Below are 25,286 nucleotides of genomic sequence, written 5' to 3'. Positions count from 1 at the left end.
TGTGGTCTATCCATGCCAAGTGTAGCCACATCATCCTCACTATCACTATCTAAAACTGGTGTTGGGCCACGGGATGTACTCCGTCCCCTGGGCACAGCATAGGGTACACTACCCGAGCGCATGTGGCGGCGAACATACCGACGCTTCACTGGTGAATATGATTCCTCACTATCACTACTCGATTGATCGTCGAGCGCAATAAAATCACAGTCCACGTCACTATCATCATCATTACTGAAGCCAGAGGCCTGGCCACGCGAAAATATTAGTTTTCTCTTGCGATGAGGAACAACCGACCCTGAGTCACAAGTGCCCACACCAGAGGTAGAAGGTTGAGGATCGTCAGGGTTTTCTGCACTATTATCGATACCCTGGTCATTCTTTTCGGACACTAACTGATCAAAGCTGTAGAATTCGTCTTCATTTCCACTTCCATCAGTGTCAGAACTATCAGATAGGAAGAGGAGAGTCCCAATTTTCCGGGGAGTGAGAGCTGACTTGCGATGAGGCATGGTGAACAAGGGTAACTGAGCCAGCGTTCCCACAATGCTATGCGGGTGCCTAGATTTTTTGTTTATGGCGCACACCCACCACGCAGACCCGTTCTCTCACATGTAGGCCTATGAGCGTTTTCGAGCTAAATTTGACGGTGCTAGAATTTTGGCGTAGATTTATGGTTTGGACACTCAATGTAAAGCTGTTGATCTACGGGACGGACCCTGAAAGGGTTAAACTTCTCAGGGTCGGGAAAAAAAAAAAAAAAAAAAAAAAAAAAAAAAAAAAAAAAAAATGAAATGATAGAGAATCTTTTCCCAATCATAAAGACACCTAAAGTAAGAAATTTGATGGGAAACTTAAGGAGTTATGCTCTCGCGAAGTTAGCGGTCTCGACGATGTTTACACATTGGTGATTTTGCCCACTTTGAGCCCTATTTTCTGCCAATTCCCATATACCAGTCGACAAAAATAATAACTATTTCGCTAGAACTCTATTTTTTCTATCAAATGAGTACAAGAAATCACCCATTTACCGATTTCAACTATTCAATAAATTTTTTATTATCACACTGGCCGATTCCCACCAAGGCAGGGTAGCCCGAAAAAGAAAAACTTTCACCATCATTCACTCCATCACTGTCTTGCCAGAAGGGTGCTTTACACTACAGTTTTTAAACTGCAACATTAACACCCCTCCTTCAGAGTGCAGGCACTGTACTTCCCATCTCCAGAACTCAAGTCCAGCCTGCCAGTTTCCCTGAACCCCTTCATAAATGTTACCCTGCTCACACTCCAACAGCACATTAAGTATTAAAAACCATTTGTCTCCATTCACTATCAAACACGCTCACGCATGCCTGCTGGAAGTCCAAGCCCCTTGCACACAAAACCTCCTTTACCCCCTCCCTCCAACCTTTCCTAGGCCGACCCCTACCCCGCCTTCCTTCCACTACAGACTGATACACTCTTGAAGTCATTCTGTTTCGCTCCATTCTCTCCACATGTCCGAACCACCTCAACAACCCTTCCTCAGCCCTCTGGACAACAGTTTTGGTAATCCCGCACCTCCTCCTAACTTCCAAACTACGAATTCTCTGCATTATATTCACACCACACATTGCTCTCAGACATGACATCTCCACTGCCTCCAGCCTTCTCCTCGCTGCAACATTCATCACCCATGCTTCGCACCCATATAAGAGCGTTGGTAAAACTATACTCTCATACATTCCCCTCTTTGCCTCCAAGGACAAAGTTCTTTGTCTCCACAGACTCCTAAGTGCACCACTCACCCTTTTCCCCTCATCAATTCTATGATTCACCTCATCTTTCATAGACCCAACCGCTGACACGTCCACTCCCAAATATCTGAATACATTCACCACCTCCATACTCTCTCCCTCCAATCTGATATCCAATCTTTCATCACCTAATCTTTTTATCCTCATAACCTTACTCTTTCCTGTATTTACTTTCAATTTTCTTCTTTTGCACACCCTACCAAATTCATCCACCAATCTCTGCAACTTCTCTTCAGAATCTCCCAAGAGCACAGTGTCATCAGCAAAGAGCAACTGTGACAACTCCCAATTTATGTGTGATTCTTTATCTTTTAACTCCACGCCTCTTGCCAAGACCCTCGCATTTACTTCTCTTACAACCCCATCTATAAATATATTAAACAACCATGGTGACATCACACATCCTTGTCTAAGGCCTACTTTTACTGGGAAATAATTTCCCTCTTTCCTACATACTCTAACTTGAGCCTCACTATTGTCGTAAAAACTCTTTACTGCTTTCAGTAATCTACCTCCTACACCATACACCTGCAACATCTGCCACATTGCCCCCCTATCCACCCTGTCATACGCCTTTTCCAAATCCATAAATGCCACAAAGACCTCTTTAGCCTTATCTAAATACTGTTCACTTATATGTTTCAGTGCCTGCACTCTGAAGGAGGGGTGTTAATGTTGCAGTTTAAAAACTGTAGTGTAAAGCACCCTTCTGGCAAGACAGTGATGGAGTGAATGATCGTGAAAGTTTTTCTTTTTCGGGCCACCCTGCCTTGGTGGGAATCGGCCAGTGTGATAATAAAAAAAAAATTATATGTTTCACTGTAAACACCTGGTCCACACACCCCCTACCTTTCCTAAAGCCTCCTTGTTCATCTGCTATCCTATTCTCCGTCTTACTCTTAATTCTTTTAATAATAACTCTATCATACACTTTGCCAGGTATACTCAACAGACTTTTTTTTTTTTTTTTTTCAACAAGTCGGCCGTCTCCCACCGAGGCAGGGTGACCCAAAAAAGAAAGAAAATCCCCAAAAAGAAAATACTTTCATCATCATTCAACACTTTCACCACACTCGCACATTATCACTGTTTTTGCAGAGATGCTCAGAATACAACAGTCTAGAAGCATACACATATAAAGATACACAACATATCCCTCCACACTGCCAATATCCCAAACCCCTCCTTTAAAGTGCAGGCATTGTACTTCCCATTTCCAGGACTCAAGTCCAACTATATGAAAATAACCGGTTTCCCTGAATCCCTTCTCTAAATATTACCCTGCTCACACTCCAACAGATCGTCATGTCCCAAGTACCATTCGTCTCCATTCACTCCTATCTAACACGCTCACGCACGCTTGCTGGAAGTCCAAGCCCCTTGCCCACAAAACCTCCTTTACCCCCTCTCTCCAACCCTTTCGAGGACGACGCCTACCCCGCCTTCCTTCCCCTATAGATTTATATGCTTTCCATGTCATTCTACTTTGATCCAGTCTCTCTAAATGACCAAACCACCTCAACAACCCCTCTTCTGCCCTCTGACTAATACTTTTATTAACTCCACACCTTCTCCTAATTTCCACACTCCGAATTTTCTGCATAATATTTACACCACACATTGCCCTTAAACAGGACATCTCCACTGCCTCCAACCGTCTCCTCGCTGCTGCATTTACCACCCAAGCTTCACACCCATATAAGAGTGTTGGTACTACTATACTTTCATACATTCCCTTCTTTGCCTCCATAGATAACGTTTTTTGACTCCACATATACCTCAACGCACCACTCACCTTTTTTCCCTCATCAATTCTATGATTAACCTCATCCTTCATAAATCCATCCGCCGACACGTCAACTCCCAAGTATCTGAAAACATTCACTTCTTCCATACTCCTCCTCCCCAATTTGATATCCAATTTTTCTTTATCTAAATCATTTGACACCCTCATCACCTTACTCTTTTCTATGTTCACTTTCAACTTTCTACCTTTACACACATTCCCAAACTCATCCACTAACCTTTGCAATTTTTCTTTAGAATCTCCCATAAGCACAGTATCATCAGCAAAAAGTAACTGTGTCAATTCCCATTTTGAATTTGATTCCCCAAAATTTAATCCCACCCCTCTCCCGAACACCCTAGCATTTACTTCCTTTACAACCCCATCTATAAATATATTAAACAACCATGGTGACATTACACATCCCTGTCTAAGACCTACTTTTACCGGGAAGTAGTCTCCCTCTCTTCTACACACCCTAACCTGAGCCTCACTATCCTCATAAAAACTCTTTACAGCATTTAATAACTTACCACCTATTCTATATACTTGCAACATCTGCCACATTGCTCCTCTATCCACTCTATCATATGCCTTTTCTAAATCCATAAATGCAATAAAAACTTCCCTACCTTTATCTAAATACTGTTCACATATATGCTTCAATGTAAACACTTGATCTACACATCCCCTACCCACTCTGAAACCTCCTTGCTCATCCGCAATCCTACATTCTGTCTTACCTCTAATTCTTTCAATTATAACCCTACCGTACACTTTTCCTCTTATACTCAGTAAGCTTATTCCTCTATAATTTTTACAGTCTCTTTTGTCCCCTTTCCCTTTATATAAAGGGACTATACATGCTCTCCGCCAATCCCTAGGTACCTTCCCCTCTTTCATACATTTATTAAACAAAAGTACCAACCACTCCAACACTATATCCCCCCCTGCTTTTAACATTTCTGTCATGATCCCATCAGTTCCAGCTGCTTTACCCCCTTTCATTTTACGTAATGCCTCACGTACCTCCCCCACACTTACATTCTGCTCTTCTTCACTCCTAAAAGATGGTATACCTCCCTGACCAGTGCATGAAATTACTGCTTCTGTTTCTTTCTTAACATTTAAAAGTTCCTCAAAATATTCTCGCCATCTACCCAATACCTCCATTTCCCCATCTACTAACTCCCCTACTCTGTTTTTAACTGACAAATCCATATTTTCCCTAGGCTTTCTTAACTTGTTTAACTCACTCCAAAATTTTTTCTTATTTTCATTAAAATTTCTTGACAGTGCCTCTCCCACTCTATCATCTGCTCTCCTTTTGCACTCTCTCACCACTCTCTTTACCTTTCTTTTACTCTCCATATACTCTGCTCTTCTTATAACACTTCTGCTTTGTAAAAACCTCTCATAAGCTACCTTTTTCTCTTTTATCACACCCTTTACTTCATCATTCCACCAATCACTCCTCTTTCCTCCTGCTCCCACCCTCCTATAACCACAAACTTCTGCCCCACATTCTAATACTGCAGTTTTAAAACTATTCCAACCCTCTTCAACCCCCCCCCCCACTACTCATCTTTGCACTAGCCCACCTTTCTGCCAATATTCGCTTATATCTCACCCGAACTTCCTCCTCCCTTAGTTTATACACTTTCACCTCCCTCTTACTTGTTGTTGCCACCTTCCTCTTTTCCCATCTACCTCTTACTCTAACTGTAGCTACAACTAAATAATGATGCGATATATCAGTTGCCCCTCTATAAACATGTACATCCTGGAGCCTACCCATCAACCTTTTATCCACCAATACATAATCTAATAAACTACTTTCATTACGTGCTACATCATACCTTGTATATTTATTTATCCTCTTTTTCATAAAATATGTATTACTTATTACCAAATTTCTTTCTACACATAGCTCAATTAAAGGCTCCCCATTTACATTTACCCCTGGCACCCCAAATTTACCTACTACTCCCTCCATAACATTTTTACCCACTTTAGCATTGAAATCTCCAACCACCATTACTGTCACACTTGATTCAAAACTCCCCACGCATTCACTCAACATTTCCCAAAATCTCTCTCTCTCCTCTACACTTCTCTCTTCTCCAGGTGCATACACGCTTATTATAACCCACTTTTCACATCCAATCTTTATTTTACTCCACATAATCCTTGAATTAATACATTTATAGTCCCTCTTTTCCTGCCATAGCTTATCCTTCAACATTATTGCTACTCCTTCTTTAGCTCTAACTCTATTTGAAACCCCTGACCTAATCCCATTTATTCCTCTCCACTGAAACTCTCCCACCCCCTTCAGCTTTGTTTCACTTAAAGCTAGGACATCCAGCTTCTTCTCATTCATAACATCCACAATCATCTCTTTCTTATCATCTGCACAACATCCACGCACATTCAGACTTCCCACTTTGACAATTTTCTTCTTCTTATTCTTTTTAGTAATCTTTACAGGAAAAGGGGTTACTAGCCCATTGTTCCCGGCATTTTAGTTGACTTTTACAACACGCATGGCTTACGGAGGAAAGATTCTTATTCCACTTCCCCGTGGATATGAAAGGAAAATTAATAAGACCAAGAACTATTAAGATAAAATCAAAGAAAACTCAGATGAGTGTGTATAAATAAATGTGTACATGTATGTGTAGTGTGACCTAAGTGTAAGTAGAAGTAGCAAGACATGCCTGTAATCTTGCATATTTATGAGACAGACTTATCCCCCTATAATTTTTGCACTCTCTTTTATCCCCTTTGCCTTTATACAAAGGAACTATGCATGCTCTCTGCCAATCCCTAGGTACCTTACCCTCTTCCATACATTTATTAAATAACTGCACCAACCACTCCAAAACTATATCCCCACCTGCTTTTAACATTTCTATCTTTATCCCATCAATCCCGGCTGCCTTACCCCCTTTCATTTTACCTACTGCCTCACGAACTTCCCCCACACTCACAACTGGCTCTTCCTCACTCCTACAAGATGTTGTTCCTCCTATTCAATAAAGTGGTCAGAAATTGGCAATTTTGCCAATTTCACACAAATTTCAAAAGATGCCAATTTCCAAATAGGGTCCAGAATAAACAAGACAGACATTCCTGGCACTAAAATAACATTTCCTCTGTTCATTAGTCACGTCTCCAGGTCTTTGTTACATTTCTTTTGCTTTCCACTTTGAATTTTTATTCTCACAAAAAATAGAAGATTTACTGTTATGCAGTCTACTGCATTAGTGTAGAAATGGTATAAATAATACCAGTGCACTTGTGAAAGAATATTAGACTCACCAGTTGACGTGTATTGGACGCAGGGCATGATTTGTTTACTTTTGAACTTTGGCAAAAATTGAACATTTCTGCTACTCTGAGCTCAATTTCAAGGTCCTTTTCTTTGTGAAACCAATCAAAATCATCTCAATTTCTGTAATATGTCTTCCATTCTATAAAATGAGACCAGGAAAACTAGAATACAACCATAAATAGTATTCGAAAATACAGTGCAAAGTCGCTGTTTTAAACCAAAAACAGAGTTTTTTTTCTCATTATGCACTGTGTGCTGCAGGATTTTTTTTTATACAGCACACACTGACCACATAGACCCATTCTTTCATATGTAGGCCTACCAGCTTTCTCTCACTAGATTTGAAGGTACTAGAATGTGTACTAGTACGGCACCAACCCTGGTGTGCAAGCCGTACTAGTACGGCACCAACCCTGAAAGGGCTAAAGAGAATCTCTGAGTAGTATGTCTTCCATTATATCATGTGATACCAAGAAACTGCAAATAACACCATCCTAGATAACATCTCAGTCACTATTTTCAACCAAAGACAAGGTGAGAGTTTAGTTTTCTCATCATGCACCACGTGGAGCAGGATTTTTTTATAGTATCCACACTCACTGCACAAAATCATTCTTTCATATCCAGGCCAAAATTTACCACTCACAGCTTATTTGAGTGAGCTGAGATCACGTAAAAGACCCTTATGTCAATAATGTAGATCTGCATGATGGACAATGACAGGGTTAATACCAGAAGGTAAAAAAAGGCAAAAAATGGAGAGGAGGAGAGAGAAAATAAAAATTGAAGTGTGATTTTGCAGTTTAAATGTAACCAAAAAATAAGCCATCAATGACTCAATGATAATATTACTGTACAAAGATTAATCAGAAACTAGTTGTGTCAACAATGCAATCTAAAAATGAAATTTACTGTAGACACTAGGCCTCTTCATCACAAAAAGGTTGACTGAATGAGTTGTGGAAAAAATTTACATTATCTTTATGCAATACAATTATAGCTACATGAAACTTTAACAAAACTAGCCTCCCAGGTCCAGAGCGAGGTCAAGAAGATGCAATGTGCCGTGTGCTGTTCCAACCACTAAAAGTCCATGCCAGGGACGTAATTCTGGTGCCAGAGTGCCAGAATCCACACTTACTTCTCCATTTGACACCATGCATAAACTTGTTACCTAGAAAATTTAATAATCAGAAATAAACCAACTTTTCATACTACAACAGAGAGAATTTTTAAAATTAATAAATTTCTTTCCTTCTAATTTCAATGTTTATCAAGTACCTTACTGAAAATACTTTGACTACACTCATTACCTTATGAGTGAAATGAAAAACCCGTGTAAGCCTTGAAGAATATAGAGATAATAGTGCCACCATTCCCTGAGGTTTACGATCAGCACCATGATCTACACCAACCACCACTTGAGACACTGCCCCTGGGCCAACTCCACACACACTGGTTACCTGTTTAAGAAAATTATCATAAGCCTCAAACCAACTTTGCATTAAAGATGTGAAAAAATAGGAACTGCAAACAAGTGTCTAGTCGGAAGTCTGGATACTAGGCTTCTCAAACGAGAAGTTAGAACTACACGTATGTACAAATGTTGCTAGGTTTACCCGAGTTCCAGTATTGTGCAGTATTGCCCCGAATGTCCATGCTGCTTTTCGTGTGCCTGTGCTTGGTTCAATAATTTCTACTGTTGGTCCAACAGCTCTCCATGCAAGCTGGCCCCCACCTACAAATCCACCAAGCACAGGAAAACCATTGTTCCCCAAATCTTTGGTTGGATCCTCAGAGTTCAAGGCAGACTCAGTCTCGTGGGTGAGTGGGGGCAGAGGGATGTGTCGCACAGCGCTGCCCACTTGCACAACACTCACTCCCACCATTTCTACCTGAAAGTAGGTCAGAATAAGTTTAAATTTCTACCAGGAACATAACATGACAATAGGAAAAAATATCGAGGCCAAGAATATGTAAGTTTACAAGGAAATCTTCATTAGTGTCAGTACAAATACCTATTATAGGTAGGTGAAAATATTCTCAGCATCAGGAAAATGCTCACAGTATAAAGCTACAGTACCATCACTGGAATGAATCTTTCAGTAAATAGTTAATAAAGTGTGGAAGCCATATTACAGCTATGTATTTTGGCTCAAAAGGTAAACTGAAGTGCAAAATAATCTTAGGGTACTGTGTAACGAGGAACCGATCTCGACAGTAATTTTGGTGAAATATCTATAAATATTCACTTCATCCTTCCATACTAGATGAATTGGTAGTGAATCATCTAAGAAAAAAAGTAAATGCCACTTTAGATTTCCTTTACAGTCACAGTGCCTACCTGCTAAGGCATGCAAGACTCTGTGGGAATTTTTTATTTAGGTGATAAGAAAAATAGAAGGTAGAAGGCTGGTAGACAGCAACCGCCCAGGGAGGTACTATCGTCCTGCCAAGTGAGTGTGAAACAGAAGCCTGTAGTTATATTACAAGATGGCAGGATTCCTGGTTTCTTTTTTTCAGTCTCACAAAAATGGAAGGTTTCAGGTACGTCTTGCTACTTCTACTTACACTTAGGTCACATGCATGTACAAGCAGATATATGTCATGCTAAATAGGTAAAATTGGTCAATTAGCAAGAATTCATTTAAAATTAAGTCCTTTCTAAAAATTTCTCTTACACATTTAAAGATGTATTTTTTCATTTATGTTAATGCAAAAATTAATAATTTTGTAACAAAAAAGCCTTAGAAAACTTGCCTAACCTTATTATAACAAGAGCAATTTAATTTAGACTAATAATAAACACAACAAAATATATTTTTTGTTAGGTTCAGAATGATTTTTGCAAAATTATTGCATACACGAATTTCCACTTGCCTTATTCAGCAAGAATAGCATTGATATTTAAGCCTTTCAGGGTTGGTCCCATATACATGTATGTACAGCTTGATAGCCAATGTTGGTCCCGTATTTGTGTGCCAAAATTCTAGCGCCTCCAAATCTGGTAGAAGAAAGCTGGTAGGGCTACATATGAAAGAATGGGTCTATGTGGTCAGTGTGCACAGTATAAAAAAAATCCTGCAGCACACAGTGGATGAGAAAAAAAAAACTCCGACCGTATTTTTGGTTTAACCCTTTGACTATTGCAAGCCCATTTCTGAAACTGTCATTCTATGTTGCATAATTTTCAAAAAAAGAATTGATTTTATCTTTTGAAATGATAGAGAATCTTTTCCCGAACTAATGACACCAAAAGTATGAAATTTGATCGAAAACTTATGGAATTACGCTCTTGTGAAGTTAGTGATCTTGGCGATTTTTACGCATTGGCGATATCGCCAAATTTGAGCCCTGTTTTCAGCCAATTCTGTTGCTCCATTTGACAAAACTCATAGCTATTTCTTTAGAACTCCATTTCTTCTATCAACTGAGTACAAGAAAATGCCCATTTATCAATTTCAACTATCCAATAAAGTGGTCAGAAATTGGCAATTTGGCCAATTTCACAAATTAAAAAAGATGCCAATTTCAAAATAGGGTCCAGAATGGTATAAACCTTGGTAATAAATACCGACAAGTTGGTTTAGAAAGACACGTAAGCAAACACTATAGCATATTTATTAGAAAACGTTTCGGTCCTGGGACCTTGATCACTTCTAACATACAGAGGTAGAAAGACATTATATATATATATAGGCGGAGAGCGAGATGTGACGCACGTGACCTGAGGAATGTCATAAGAACATAAGAATGGAGGAACACTGTAGAAGGCCTACTGGCCCATGCGAGGCAGGTCCTTATCAAAACAACCTCTACCTATGATGAGGACGGGTAGACGATGAAATCATGTGACTCCTGTGTTGTTGGGTTGGTGCTGCTTAAGTATCATGTATGCCAATGTTTTTGAAATTTTGTAGTTTCCAGTGTTGCGTTCTATAGTGTCGGTGACGGCGATTAGCGAGGCTTCTAGGCACCGTCAGCGTCTGAGGTCTGGTTCGGCGAGAACGAGTTGTGCCTCATTCCAGTTCATCAAATGCCCCGTGGAGTCTCTGTGGAGGACACAGGCATACCTTACATCGTCTCTGTTAGAGGCATTTCGATGCCCTCGCATGGGCCAGTAGGCCTTCTACAGTGTTCCTCCATTCTTATGTTCTTATGACATTCCTCAGGTCACGTGCGTCACATCTCACTCTCCGCCTATATATATAATGTCTTTCTACCTCTGTATGTTAGAAGTGATCAAGGTCCCAGGACCGAAACGTTTTCTAATAAATATGTTATAGAGTTTGCTTACATGTCTTTCTAAACCAGGGTCCAGAATAAACAATGCAGACATTCCTGGCACTAAAACAACATTTTCTCTGCTCATTACTCACATCTCCAGGCTCGTCTTATACATTACTCTTGCTTTCTATTTTAATTTTTTATTCACACAAAGTAGAAGATTTACTGTTATGCAGAGTACTTCATTATTGTAAAAATGGTACAAATAATATCAGTTGACGTGTATTGGATGCATGGCTTGATTTGTTTACTCTTGAGCATTGGCAAAATTCGAACATTTCCGCTACTTTGAGCTCAATTTCATGGTCATTTTCATCATGGAACTAATCAAAATCATCTCTCTTTCTGTAATGTTTTCCATTCTACCAAATGAGACCAAGAAAACGAGAATACATCCATAAATACTACATGAAAATACACCTCAAAGTCAGCATTTTAATCCAAAAACAAAGAGTTTTTTTCTCTCATTATGCACTGTGTGCTGCAGGATTTTTTTATGCAGCGCACACTGACTACACAGACCCATTCTCTCACATGTGGGCCTACCAGCTTTCTCTCGCTCGATTTAAAGTCTCTAGAATTTTTGAGTACACAGGTACCATCCGACTTACGACCAAGCTTGGTTCCGACCAACCGGTTGTAAGTCAAAATGGATGTAAGTCAAACCTTACTACTGAATATCAACATCACACTTTTGTAATGACTATTTTATTTATTGCTTTATTTTGGTATTACTTTTTTACTTTACTTTTTATGCTGTTAGTACTGTATTTTATACTGTAAGGTTTAGGATAAACACTGTGTACAACACAAACAATTGTTTATTTCCCAGAAATTTGGCATAAAAAAACATGGTCGTAAGTCGAGTGGTCATATGTCGAGCAGGTTTTAAGTCGGATAGTAGGTGTATATACGTCCGAAACACTGACTTTTAACCCTCTGAGGGTTTCGGCCATACAAGTACGGCTTACAACCCAGGGTTTTTGACGTACTAGTATGCCTAAATTCTAGCGCCCTCAAATCTAGTGGGAGAAAGCTGGTAGGCCTACATATGAAAGAATGGGTCTATGTGGTCAGTGTGCACAGTATAAAAACAATCCTGCAGCACACAGTGCATAATGAGAAAAAAAAAACTTTGAACGTTTTTTTGGAATAAAACAGCGACTTTGCACTGTATTTTCGTATGGTATTTATTGTTGTATTCTAGTTTTCTTCTTCTCATTTTATAGAATGGAAGACATATTACAGAAATTGAGATGATTTTGACTGGTTTTACAATGAAAAGTACCTTGAAATTGAGCTCAAAGTAGCAGAAATGTTCGATTTTTACCAAAGTTCAAAAGCATACAAATCATGCTAAGCGTCCAATACATTTCAACCGGTGAGTCTAATACGTATTCTTTCACAAGTGCGCCAATATTATTTATACCATTTCTTACACTAATGCAGTAGTCTGCATAACAGTAAATCTTCTATTTTTTGTGAGAATAAAAATTCAAAGTGGAAAGCAAAAGAATGTAAGAGGGGCCTTGAGACGTGGCTAATGAACAGAGGAAATGTCATTTTAGTGCCAGGAATGTCTTTCTTGTTTATTGTGGATCCTATTCGGAAATTGGCATCTTTTGAAATGTGTGAAATTGGCAAAATTGCTAAATTCTGACCACTGTACTGGATAGTTGAAATCGGTAAATGGGTGGCTTCTTGCACTCATTCGATAGAAAAAATGGAGTTCTAGCAAAATATTAATATTTTTTTGTCGGCTAGTACAGTGGAATTGGCCGAAAATGGGGCTCAAAGTGGGCAAAATCGCCAATGCGTAAACATCGCTGAGACCGCTAACTTCGCAAGAGCATAATTTCATAAGTTTTCCATCAAATTTCATGCTTTTGGTGTCATTATGATCGGGAAAAGATTATCTATCTTTTCATAAGATTTTTTTTTTTTTAATTTGGCCAACCCTGAGAACAAGTCTCGGAGAGGGCTTGTCGACCCTCAAAGGGTTAAGATGTATATATATGGCCGAAACAGTCAAAGGGTTAAAACAGCAACTTTGCAGTGTATTTTCGTATGGCATTTATGGTCGTATTCTCGTTTTCTTGGTTTCATTTAATAGAATGGAAGATATGTTACAGAAATAGAGATGATTTTGATTGGTTTCGCGATGAAAGGTACCTTGAAATTGAGCTCAAAGTAGCAGAAATGCTTGATTTTTGTCAATGTTTAAGAGTAAACAAATCACACCACGCATCCAATACATGTCAACTGGTGAGTCTAATATTCTTTCAAAAGTGCGCTGAATTTATTTACACCATTTTTACAATAATGCAGTAGTCTGCATAACAGTAAATCTTACATTTCTTGTGAGAATAAAAATTCAAAATGGAAAGCAAGAGTACCTGGAGATGTGATTAATTTTTTTTTTTTAACAAGTCGGCCGTCTCCCACCGAGGCAGGGTGACCCAAAAAAGAAAGAAAATCCCCAAAAAGAAAATACTTTCATCATCATTCAACACTCTCACCACACTCACACATGTGACTAATGAATAGAGAAAATGTTATTTTAGTGCCAGGAATGTCTGTCTTGCTTATTCTGGACCCTATTTTGAAATTGGCATCTTTTGAAATTTGATTGAAATTGGCCAAATTGCCAATTTCTGACCTCTTCATTGGGTAGTTGAAATCGGTAAATGGACAGTTTCTTGCACTCAATTGATAGAACAAATGGAGTGCTAATGAAATAGCTATGATTTTAGTCAACTGGAACAATGGAACTGGCCAAAACTAGGGCTAAGAGTGGGTGAAATTGCCAATGTGTAAATATCACAGATATCGCTAACTTTGCAGGAGTGTAATTTTGTAAGTTTTCCATCAAATTTCGTACTTTTGGTGTCATTACCATTGTGAAAAGATTCTGTATCATTTGATAAGGAAAAAGTCATTTTTATTTTTGAAAAATTTTCGACCCTGAGAATGAGTTAACCCTTTGACTGTTTCCGACGTATAAATACGTCTTACAAGCCAATGTTTCCGACGTATTTATACGCACAAATTCTAGCGGCTTCAAATCAAGCGCCAAAGGCCTGGTAGGCCTACACGAGAGAGAATGGGTTTCAGTGGTCGGTGTGCACCCTGTGAAAAAAATCTAGGACCCAGCAGTGCATTGTGGGAACGCCATGTTGTTAGTCCATTTTCACCATGCCTCTCGGTAAGACGTTCCTCACTCCTCGGCGGATTGGAGGTCTTTTGTTCCCAAGTGATAGCTCTAACAGCGATGAAAATGTCAGTGACAGTGAACTCCAGGGTTTTGAAGTGAGTGTTACCGGAAAAAGTGCTCAGGATAACGTAATTAGTGATGAAAACCCAGATGACCCACAACCTTCCACCTCTGGTGCTGTGCCGGCTTGTTCACGTTCGCCTGTACCAGGATGAAAGAGGAAACTATTTGGTCGTGTACAACACCCAGATGATAGCAGTGATAGTGATTTCAAGGTCACTGAAAGCAGTTCTAGTGAGAGTGAATATTCCCCAGTGAAGCGCCAGTATGTACGATGTAGCATGCGGTCTGGTAGTGTTTCATATGTTGTTCCAAGGGGAAGGAGAAACTCTGGGAGCACATCCCGTGGCCCTACACCACGACCTGATAGTGAAGATGACGATATTGTAACGATGGGTATGAATGGTGACAGTGAGGGAGGAGGCAGTGGTGGTGATAGTGAGGGTGGCAGGGCCCATGTGGCACCATCAGCGGGCCACGCTACTTCCCACGCTGCTGATGCAGCACAACAACCAGCCTCACCCTACCCCACACTCCCACAACCTGCACCACCACAACCTGCACAACCACAACCACGGTACAATATCCAGACCCCACCAGCAGACCTCATCTGGGATTGGCAGGACGGTGATGAGTTTGTTCCCAGTCCCCATGACTTTGATGAAACACAAAGTGGAATAAAGCCATCTTGTCCACTTGGGAACAATGCCAGTGAACTGGACTGCTTTGAGTTATTCTTCGATGAACCCCTGATGGACATCATTGTCAGGGAAACAAACACATACTGTGATTACACCATGGCAAATACAATTCTCTCACCAAAATCACGGCTACACAAGTGGAAGGAGACAACTGTGGCAGAGATGTACCTGTTTTTTACCACAATAATGCTTATGCCACATGTGTATAAGCACACTGTCACCACATACTGGGCAACAGAATGCCCGATTCCAACTCCAGGTTTTAGTGATATTATAGGTGTCAATCGTTTCCTGATACTGTTACGTATGTTACACTTTTCAGACAAAACCAGGCCTGACAGAAGCGACAGGTTATATAAGATCAGAAATGTGTTTATGTACCTGAAACAAAAGTGCTGCATGTATTTTTATCCCTTCAGGAAGCTTGTTATTGATGAGTCCTTGATTTTATTCAAAGGAAGACTCTCATTCAAGCAATATATACCAAGCAAGAGGAAACGCTTTGGTATAAAGCTATTTGTACTGTGTGATTGCAGAAGTGGTCTAGTTTTGGATATCATTGTGTACACTGGCAGTAATACTTTGAGAGATACCATGAAGTTATTGGGTATCTCTGGTGATGTGGTTCGAACAATGATGGAACCATATCTTGGTAAGGGGCATATGTTATTTACTGATAACTGGTACACAAGCCCCTTACTCAGTGATTTCTTGCGAGTGAACTTGACAGACGTGTGTGGCACAGTGCGTGGTAATCGTAAACATATGCCAAGGTTCAATGCTGGCACTCGCAGAGGTGAAGTGCAAGCCTTTGCTGCCAATGACATCATGGTATTTCGGTGGCATGACAAACGTGATGTCACGTTGTTGACATCAGTTCACACAAACGAAATGGTACACAGTGGCAGGGACAACAGAGAGACCAATGAACCCATTCTAAAGCCTGCAGCTGTCATGGACTACAACCTCAATATGTGCTTAGTGGACAAATGTGACATGCAGATTGGGTTTGCAGACTGTGTATGCAAGAGTTATAAGTGGTATATAAAACTTTTTTTCCATCTTGTTGATATCTCTATGCTAAATGCTTATAACATATACAAGTTGAAGACTAACAAAACACCAAAATATGGTGAATTTTGCCTGTCGGTAATCAGACAAATAATTGCAAAGTACCAAGGAGCAACTCCTGCAATAGACCAGCGCCCACAGACATCATCTCGTTTGAGGCCTGGTGATCACTACCCCCATACAACTGCCTCCTACTACTGCCAAGAAAAATGCTCAGAAGAGGTGTTATGTACGTATGCATACCACAAAACGCCCACAAACACGCAGAGACACTCGTTTTATGTGTGAGGAGTGTGAAGTGCCCCTCTGCATATACCCATGTTTCAAAGAGTTCCACAAGCTGCAGCAGTTCTAGGAACGTGTTTAGTGACTGTACATATGTATATATATTATGGAACAATAGTAATAAACATTATTTTGTATTGTTTGTTTGTGTAAACAAAGTGTATACACAAACTAATAGTGATAAAGTTTGTTCTTTTATTGTGTTGTAAACAATGAGTGTATATTTGAACAATGCACCTTACATTGGTCTCACAGGCCACATAAGTTACCTGGAACAGAAAAATATTGAAAAATGCAAGAAACCTTTGAATTAGAGTAAATAAAAGAATACCGGGTGGGCGGCAGTCGCCGCTGTTGCCGTACGCACGTCACTTTCTGCAAACTTTGCGGCTCTATATCTCAGTAAGTAATGACGGCAAAAAAAATTTTTTAGGCTTAAAACACTACTAAAAATATTCCTAACATTTTCATTAGAAAAAATAATTTTTTTTTTCGAATATTTGGCGACATAGAATGACAGTTTCAGAGAGGGGCCTGAAACAGTCAAAGGGTTAAGGATGTGGGCTCTCGACCCTTAAAGGGTTAAGCCAAAATTGCAAGTTTTACCTATTTGGCATGACATATACACACCCCTCTGAGTTTCCTTCTATTTTCTTACCAGTTCTTGCTTATTTCCACTTGTCTCCATGGGGAAGTGGAAGAGAATCCTTCTTCCGTAAGCCATGCATGTCGTAAGAGGTGACTAAAATGCAGGAAGCAAGGGGCTAGTATATATTACTAATTTAAAAGGAGAAACTTTAATTTTTCCTTTTGGGCCATCCTGCCTCAGTGGGATACGGCCAGTTTGTCAAAAGAAAAAGAAAGAAGAAAAAGAGGTAGTTGGTTCACAGATAGCAACCACCCAGGGAAGTACTTCCGTCCTGCCAAGTGTGAAACAGAAACCTGTAATTGTTTTACATAATGGTAGGACTGCTGGTGTCTTTTTTCTGTCTCATGAACATGCAAGGTTTCATGTATGTCTTACTACTTCTACTTACACTCAGGTTGCACCACACACGCATGTACAAGCATATATACACACATCCCTCTGGGTTTTCCTCATTTTCTACTGGATCTTGTTCTTGTTTATTTCCACTTATATCCATGGAGAAGTGGAACAGAATTCTTCTTCTGTGAGCCATGCATGTCGTGAAAGTAACTAAAATGCCAGGAGCAAGGAGCTAGTAACCCCTTCTCCTGTATATATTACTAAATTTAAAAGGAGAAACTTTCATTTTTCCTTCTGGGCCACCCTGCCTCGATGGGATACGGACAATTTGTTGAAAAATAATAAAAATAATTAACATAATCTAACCCAATTACAACCCAAACCTTATCTGGACTAGCTAGAAAACTGTCAATTAGGGTAGGTATTAGAAAAAAGGCCTTTTTGTTCTCATAGGCCCTAAATATATACAATACACTGCACAATGCACTTAATACAGCCTCTCCTCAGTTAATGACAGTTCCGATCCTAAGACCACGTCAGTAAATGAATTCATCACTAAGCAAGAAGCATACTATAATGGTAGTGGGTTTATGTCAACCATCTTTGATATTATTTTAATGTCACCTCTGCACCATTATAACATTTCTAGTAAATTTTTAAATGTTCATGTGTCATATGGAGTTCAATCACGGATTCTGCTGGTAACTGATACTACCGAGATATACAGTAGAGTACTGTATATTGTAATAAACAGAATAGAGGAAATCCACTCTAATATACATTATTTAGGTATGCATACTGGTCAGAAGGTCCGTTGTAAGTCTGAGTCGTAGGTAAACAAGTACGTCGCTAAGTGAGGAGAGGCTGTACCAATGTATTTACATAAAAACACACACCATGGAGTGAAGTACATATGGCTCTATCTTGCTGCAAATTTTAGAAAGGTTAGGTCCTGTGGCTCAGTAGGCAATGATCTCTCCTCACACACTGAGAGTGTATGGTTCAATCCCTGGCCAAGTGGAAATGTTAGGCCTGTTTCCTTACACCTGCTGTCCCCTGTTCACCTAGCAGTAAGCAGATACCTGAGCGTTAGTTAGCTGACGAGACTGAAGGACCCCAATGGCAATAAGACAAACAGTTCTCGATGATGCACTCTTAATAATCCTGACAAATCTTATCTTAACCAAAGCCAGTATGATGCTATGGGAAGTAAACACAATTTTGTAGTAACTACAGTAGGTGGCCAGGAAACAAACCATTATTACACAGCAATAAAGGTACGAAATAAGTTACTCAATCATATCAAGTTTTAATACAAAACTCTTTAAAAACAGAGTCAAAGAATATCTAATGAATGAAGAATGGACAGGGACTCAAACTGTGGCCCTGACTGGCAACAAGTTCAGCCATGTACCACTGGCCTATGAGATATAGTCCAATGAATGAAGTTGCAAAGAGGGAGGAAAAGTGATTTCATGATTGTTGAAAAGGTTATGATTTATTCAATAAATTCATTACCGCTTTATGTCATTAACGTCACTTAGGGTAGAGGATAAGACAGCACTATACACAAATAACCCGCACATAGAACACCTGGAGTTTACCTGGAGAGAGTTCCGGGGGTCAACGCTTCCGCGGCCCCATCTGTGACCAGGCCTCCTGGTGGATCAGAGCCTGATCAACCAGGCTGTTACTGCTGGCTGCACACAAACCAATGTACGAGCCACAGCCCGGCTGGTCAGGAACCGACTTGAGGTGCTTGTCCAGTGCCAGCTTGAAGACTGCCAGGGGTCTGTTGGTAATCCCCCTTATGTATGCTGGGAGGCACTTGAACAGTCTCGGGCCCCTGACACTTATTGTATGGTCTCTTAACGTGCTAGTGACACCCCTGCTTTTCATTGGGGGGATGTTGCATCGTCTGCCAAGTCTTTTGCTTTCATACTGAGTGATTTTCGTGTGCAAGTTCGGTACTAGTCCCTCTAGGATTTTCCAGGTGTATATAATCATACATCTCTCCCGCCTGCGTTCCAGGGAATACAGGTTCAGGAACCTCAAGCGCTCCCAGTAATTGAGGTGTTTTATCTCCGTTATGCGCGCCGTGAAGGTTCTCTGTACATTTTCAAGGTCAGCAATTTCACCTGCCTTGAAAGGTGCTGTTAGTGTGCAGCAATATTCCAGCCTAGATAGAACAAATGACCTGAAGAATGTCATCATGGGCTTGGCCTCCCTAGTTTTGAAGGTTCTCATTATCCATCCTGTCATTTTTCTAACAGATGCGATTGATACAATGTTATGGTCCTTGAAGGTGAGATCCTCCGACATGATCACTCCCAGGTCTTTGACGTTGGTGTTTCGCTCTATTTTGTGGCCAGAATTTGTTTTGTACTCTGATGAAGATTTAATTTCCTCATGTTTACCATATCTGAGTAATTTAAATTTCTCATCGTTGAACTTCATATTGTTTTCTGCAGCCCACTGAAAGATTTGGTTGATGTCTGCCTGGAGCCTTGCAGTGTCTGCAATGGAAGACACTGTCATGCAGATTCGGGTGTCATCTGCAAAGGAAGACACGGTGCTGTGGCTGACATCCTTGTCTATGTCAGATATGAGGATGAGGAACAAGATGGGAGCGAGTACTGTGCCTTGTGGAACAGAGCTTTTCACCGTAGCTGCCTCGGACTTTACTCTGTTGACTACTACTCTGTGTTCTGTTAGTGAGGAAATTATAGATCCATTGACCGACTTTTCCTGTTATTCCTTTAGCACGCATTTTGTGCATGATTACGCCATGGTCACACTTGTCGAAGGCTTTTGCAAAGTCTGTATATATTACATCTGCATTCTTTTTGTCTTCTAGTGCATCTAGGACCTTGTCGTAGTGATCCAATAGTTGAGACAGACAGGAGCGACCTGTTCTAAACCCAAGTTGCCCTGGGTTGTGTAACTGATGGGTTTCTAGATGGGTGGTGATCTTGCTTCTTAGGACCCTTTCAAAGATTTTTATGATATGGGATGTTAGTGCTATCGGTCTGTAGTTCTTTGCTGTTGCTTTACTGCCCCCTTTGTGGAGTGGGGCTATGTCTGTTGTTTTTAGTAACTGTGGGACGACCCCCGTGTCCATGCTCCCTCTCCATAGGATGGTAAAGGCTCGTGATAGGGGCTTCTTGCAGTTCTTGATGAACACAGAGTTCCATGAGTCTAGCCCTGGGGCAGAGTGCATGGGCATGTCATTTATCGCCTGTTCGAAGTCATTTGGCATCAGGATAACATCGGATAGGCTTGTGTTAACCAAATTCTGTGGCTCTCTCATAAAAAAATTCATTTTGATCTTCGACTCTCAGTCTGGTTAGTGGCTTGCTAAAAACTGAGTCATATTGGGACTTGAGTAGCTCACTCATTTCCTTGCTGTCATCTGTGTAGGACCCATCTTGTTTAAGTAGGGGCCCAATACTGGACGTTGTTCTCGACTTTGATTTGGCATAGGAGAAGAGATACTTTGGGTTTCTTTCAATTTCATTTATGGCTTTTAGTTCTTCCCGCGATTCCTGACTCCTATAAGATTCCTTTAGCTTAAGTTCGATGCTTGCTATTTCTCTGACCAGTGTCTCCCTACACATTTCAGATATATTGACCTCTTTTAGCCGCTCTGTTATTCTTTTCTGTCGCCTGTCTCTTTCTATTTCACATCTACTCCTTTTTCTTAGAGGAATAAGCCTTGTGCATACATCGAGTGCCACCAAGTTAATCTGTTCTAGGCATAAGTTGGGGTCTGTGTTGCTTAGTATATCTTCCCAGCTTATAACGGTTAGGACTTGGTTTACTTGGTCCCACTTTATGTTTTTGTTATTGAAGTTGAATTTGGTGAATGCTCCCTCGTGACTAATCTCATTATGTCAGTCTGGGGCTCCGCGCATACATGTCTGAACCTCAATTATGTTGTGATCTGAGTACAGGTCTCCCTCAACATTCGCGAGGGTTAGGGGATCAAGAGCCTCGCGAATGTTGAAAAACCGTGAATGTTTGGTGCCCCAATATATTGTAGGGAAATATATTACAATACTGCTTCCTTAACTTGTCGAACCATGAATAATCATAAAATACATGAAAACGTCGTAAATTGTACTAAATATATACATACAGTGGACCCCCGCATAACGATTACCTCCGAATGTGACCAATTATGTAAGTGTATTTATGTAAGTGCGTTTGTACGTGTATGTTTGGGGGTCTGAAATGGACTAATCTACTTCACAATATTTCTTATGGGAACAAATTCGGTCAGTACTGGCACCTGAACATACTTCTGGAGTGAAAAAATATCGTTAACCGGGGGTCCACTGTACTAAATATATACATAACGTATGTTATTTAATAACACGTATGTTAATAACATGTATGTTATTAAATACCACAGACTCCACCACTGCCTCCACCAATGCCTCCATCACTGCGAGTCCCTACTACCCTTCCTCCGACCCTCGCAGCTGGCAGCCAGCCCTCCCACCACTCAGTGTGGTGAGTGTTTTGTTGGTTCATTATTTGCTATTAAACTACAGAATAAATAATGTAAACCCATTCATGACTGCATATTGGAATGGCTATTAGGAAAGGTATTAGACGGTGACATCATGTGTTTACTCTTGAACACAGAAAAGAATCGAACATTTCTGCTATTGCTAATAATAACAATAGTAATAACAATAATATTAATAATAATAATAATAATAATAATAATAATAATAAATATGATATAATTGAAGAAGGAAATTGTACAAAAATACGAGGGAGTGGTTGACACATCGTCAGTGTGACTTTGTTTATGCTGGAGTGAACATTAGTCTCCCTGCTCTTCCAAACATTTCACAATAGTTCAGCGGTTGAGGCAGTGGTATTTAATAACACATATGTTATACATAATAATAGTACATATTATTAATAACATGTATTATTATTAACATGTATGTTATTAAATACCATTGCCTCAATCACTGTCTCTACCACTCCAGTCACACTCGATCTACAAGCACCAAACACAATGAATTATTGTGAAATGTTTGGAGGAGCACGGAGACTAATTTTTCACTCCAGCATAAACAAAGTCACACTGACGATGTGTCAACCACTCCCTCGTATTTTTGTACAATTTCCTTCTTCAATTATATCATATTTATTATTATTATTAGCTGTAGCAGAAATGTTTAATTCTTTGCAGTGTTCAAGAGTAAACACATGATGTCACCGTCTAATACCTGTCTGAATAGCCATTCCAATATGCAGTCATGAATGGGTTTACATTATTTATACTGTAGTTTAATAGCAAATAATGAACAAACAAAACACTCACCACACTGAGTGGTGGGAGGGCTGGCTGCCAGCTGCGGGGGTCGGAGGAAGGGTAGTAGGGACTCGCAGGTGGTGGGAAACTTAAATATGATTTGGCGGCTGGGAATTTGGCGGTTGGGAATTCGCGAACGTGTGAAGCCCGTGAAAGTTGAAAACGTGAATGTTGAGGGAGACCTGTATATTGTTTTTGATATGGTGACATTTCGTATCAGATCATCATTGTTAGTGAAGATGAGGTCTAGTGTATTCTCTAGTCTAGTAGGCTCTATTATTTGCTGGTTTAAATTGAATTTTGTGCAGAGATTTAAAAGCTCGTGTGAGTGTGAATTTTCATCAGAGCTGCCTCCTGGTGTTATTACTGCAACAATATTATTTGCTATATTCCTCTATTTTAGGTACCTTAAGTTGAAATCCCCCAGGAGCAAGATGTTGGGTGCAGGAGCTGGCGGATTTTCCAGACAGTGGTCAATTTTTAACAGCTGTTCCTGGAATTGCTGGGGTGTTGCATCCGGAGGAGCTTATGACGACATTTCGGTCCGACCTGGACCATTTACAACGTCACCCAGTCAGGGCCACAGCACGTATATACATGTCCAGTTTAAAATAATTGTGTAACACAAGGACCCCAATGAAAATAAGTCATTTTGTCTAAGTGAGTAAGTTTATTCAGGTATACACAGTTACAGTGATTATCATACATAGCAGCATGTGTAGAGTACCTAGGATAACCCAAAAAAGTCTGAGCGACTTATTTCCATTGGGTCCTTGTGATAATTATAATTTAAATTAAAAAGTTAAAAACAGGTAAATATCTGTGTAAAAGCAGTTACAATAAAAGATATACTAGGTTATCCTAGGTAATTAACACACATGTTAAACTATATAATTGTTCTTATCTGTACCTGTACCTAAAAACTTATTTATTCAGCGAGTTATCCATAGTGAAATTCAAAATAATTTACTTAAAACCATAAAAAGTTTAAAATTATGTATGAAGCCTTAACAAACAGATCAGAATCATACAAAAATTATATAACAACATTTATTTAATTTTTTCTTATTGATTTTGAATATAGTCCAAAGAGAAAAATAAAGTATGTTTACAAACATTTAAATCGATTTCCTACAAATATCAGGTAGTTAGAGATCCACTGCTATTTATACTTATTATGTCTCACTCGATGACTTACAGAATCATGTAGCATCTTGCGTAACCAGAGTAATTAAAAAAAATCAAAATACCTGCATTATTTAAAAAAAAAACTTCTAAAATATTTGCAAGGCCTCTCTTAATTCCCCGTATAACCCACCATACACGTGACTATCTGCGATACTGCCGTTATATTAAACCGCTCGACTTACTGGTGGTTACGTGCACTAGTGTAAATTGCTGGGCATAGAGGGAAGTAACGATACAAGGAGGTTTTCCCGCGGGTCACTATCATATCACGCGGAATAACAAACCGCCATGATGGACTCCCCAGCTGACCAATCATACACTAGCAAAATTCGGCCATATTGGACTATGTTCGTGTCCGAATATGTACTTCGCTTGACCCCACCCATCAGCAGACTACGGTATAGCAATGATTTAGTGAGAAACAAGACATATGTGTAGTACTAGGATATTTATTGAGAAGACGTTTCGCGCAAAGACGGTTCTTCATTAATTAATGTAGTATTACTCGTTTCTTATTTCGCATTTATCGGTATCTGATACCATCTTTATTCTACTACTTTACTAACGACAGCCTTTGTTTATTAAAGACACTTAACAACAGTGTAATATAATCATGAAAGAGCTGCGATTAGTACCATCTATATCAAGAGAGAGGAAAGGATACCAGACCTGACGACCGAGTATTCGGATGAGTGAAGTAAAGTCAAACTCGACGTTCGAAAAGTTTGGCGCGAAAGAGTGTTGCATTATCGATTCCTCCAGCAAGATATGTTTCTGAGTGCTTCTTGTTAGTTAACTCAGCCTTATTCTACCACTAACATATTCTGTGTGAATGTCGCGAGACTCTGGAGGAAGCTTTATATTACAGAAAACCTGAGTAAGTGTAACACAATGCCAAGAATGAATACAAGTGATTTGTTTACTTGCAAGATGGCGTAGAAGGTAAGTAGAATATTAAAGAAATTTGCAGGTGTCCTTACTGTGGGGCTTTTGTATGGCATGAAAAGCTTGTACGTGTGCTATAAATATATCGGCTTGGTTATTGGTTAAATTTGTGCTGAATTATGGCCAAAAACCTTTCAAAAATAATTATGACGTGTTAAGGGGTTATCGTTAGTATTTCAGGGGTATGTGATATAAATTTGTCCATTACCTTATTTATATAATGATAATTTAGCTAATGGATGTGATAATGGAGAATATTTAATGTTAGGAGATGATGTAGATAAATGATG

General features: G+C 39.7%; 2 protein-coding genes across 12 annotated transcripts in view; one reads left to right on the top strand and one right to left on the bottom strand.

Annotated features, from left to right (window-relative positions):
- The window catches only part of Elys (AT hook containing transcription factor 1 homolog), a 269,815-nt gene extending 245,446 nt beyond the window's left edge, over positions 1 to 24,369 (bottom strand). For 5 of the 6 annotated variants that reach the window (XM_070089464.1, XM_070089469.1, XM_070089468.1 and 2 more), the window contains exons 1-4: positions 24,234 to 24,369; positions 8,542 to 8,817; positions 8,236 to 8,385; positions 7,949 to 8,096 (exon numbers count right to left, since the gene is read on the bottom strand). In XM_070089464.1, the coding sequence (XP_069945565.1) occupies positions 7,949 to 8,096; positions 8,236 to 8,385; positions 8,542 to 8,811 (568 nt within the window). In that variant the 5' untranslated portion in view covers positions 8,812 to 8,817; positions 24,234 to 24,369. Of the gene's footprint in view, positions 1 to 7,948; positions 8,097 to 8,235; positions 8,386 to 8,541; positions 8,818 to 23,270; positions 23,290 to 24,233 lie in introns of those variants that run through there. The other variant, XM_070089465.1, reaches the window with a different exon arrangement.
- Positions 24,370 to 24,749: 380 nt separating this feature from the next.
- LOC128693175 (gamma-tubulin complex component 6) overlaps positions 24,750 to 25,286 on the top strand; it is a 464,079-nt gene continuing 463,542 nt past the window's right edge. For 5 of the 6 annotated variants that reach the window (XM_070089462.1, XM_070089461.1, XM_070089456.1 and 2 more), the window contains exon 1: positions 24,750 to 24,993. The gene's annotated coding sequence lies outside the window, so the exon portion shown is untranslated. The remainder of the gene's footprint in view (positions 24,994 to 25,286) is intronic. The other variant, XM_070089457.1, reaches the window with a different exon arrangement.

Source organism: Cherax quadricarinatus, chromosome 28 (assembly GCF_038502225.1).
Source record: "Cherax quadricarinatus isolate ZL_2023a chromosome 28, ASM3850222v1, whole genome shotgun sequence".
In the NCBI taxonomy this organism is placed as follows: domain Eukaryota; kingdom Metazoa; phylum Arthropoda; class Malacostraca; order Decapoda; family Parastacidae; genus Cherax; species Cherax quadricarinatus.
This window is presented reverse-complemented; position numbering and strand designations above follow the sequence as displayed.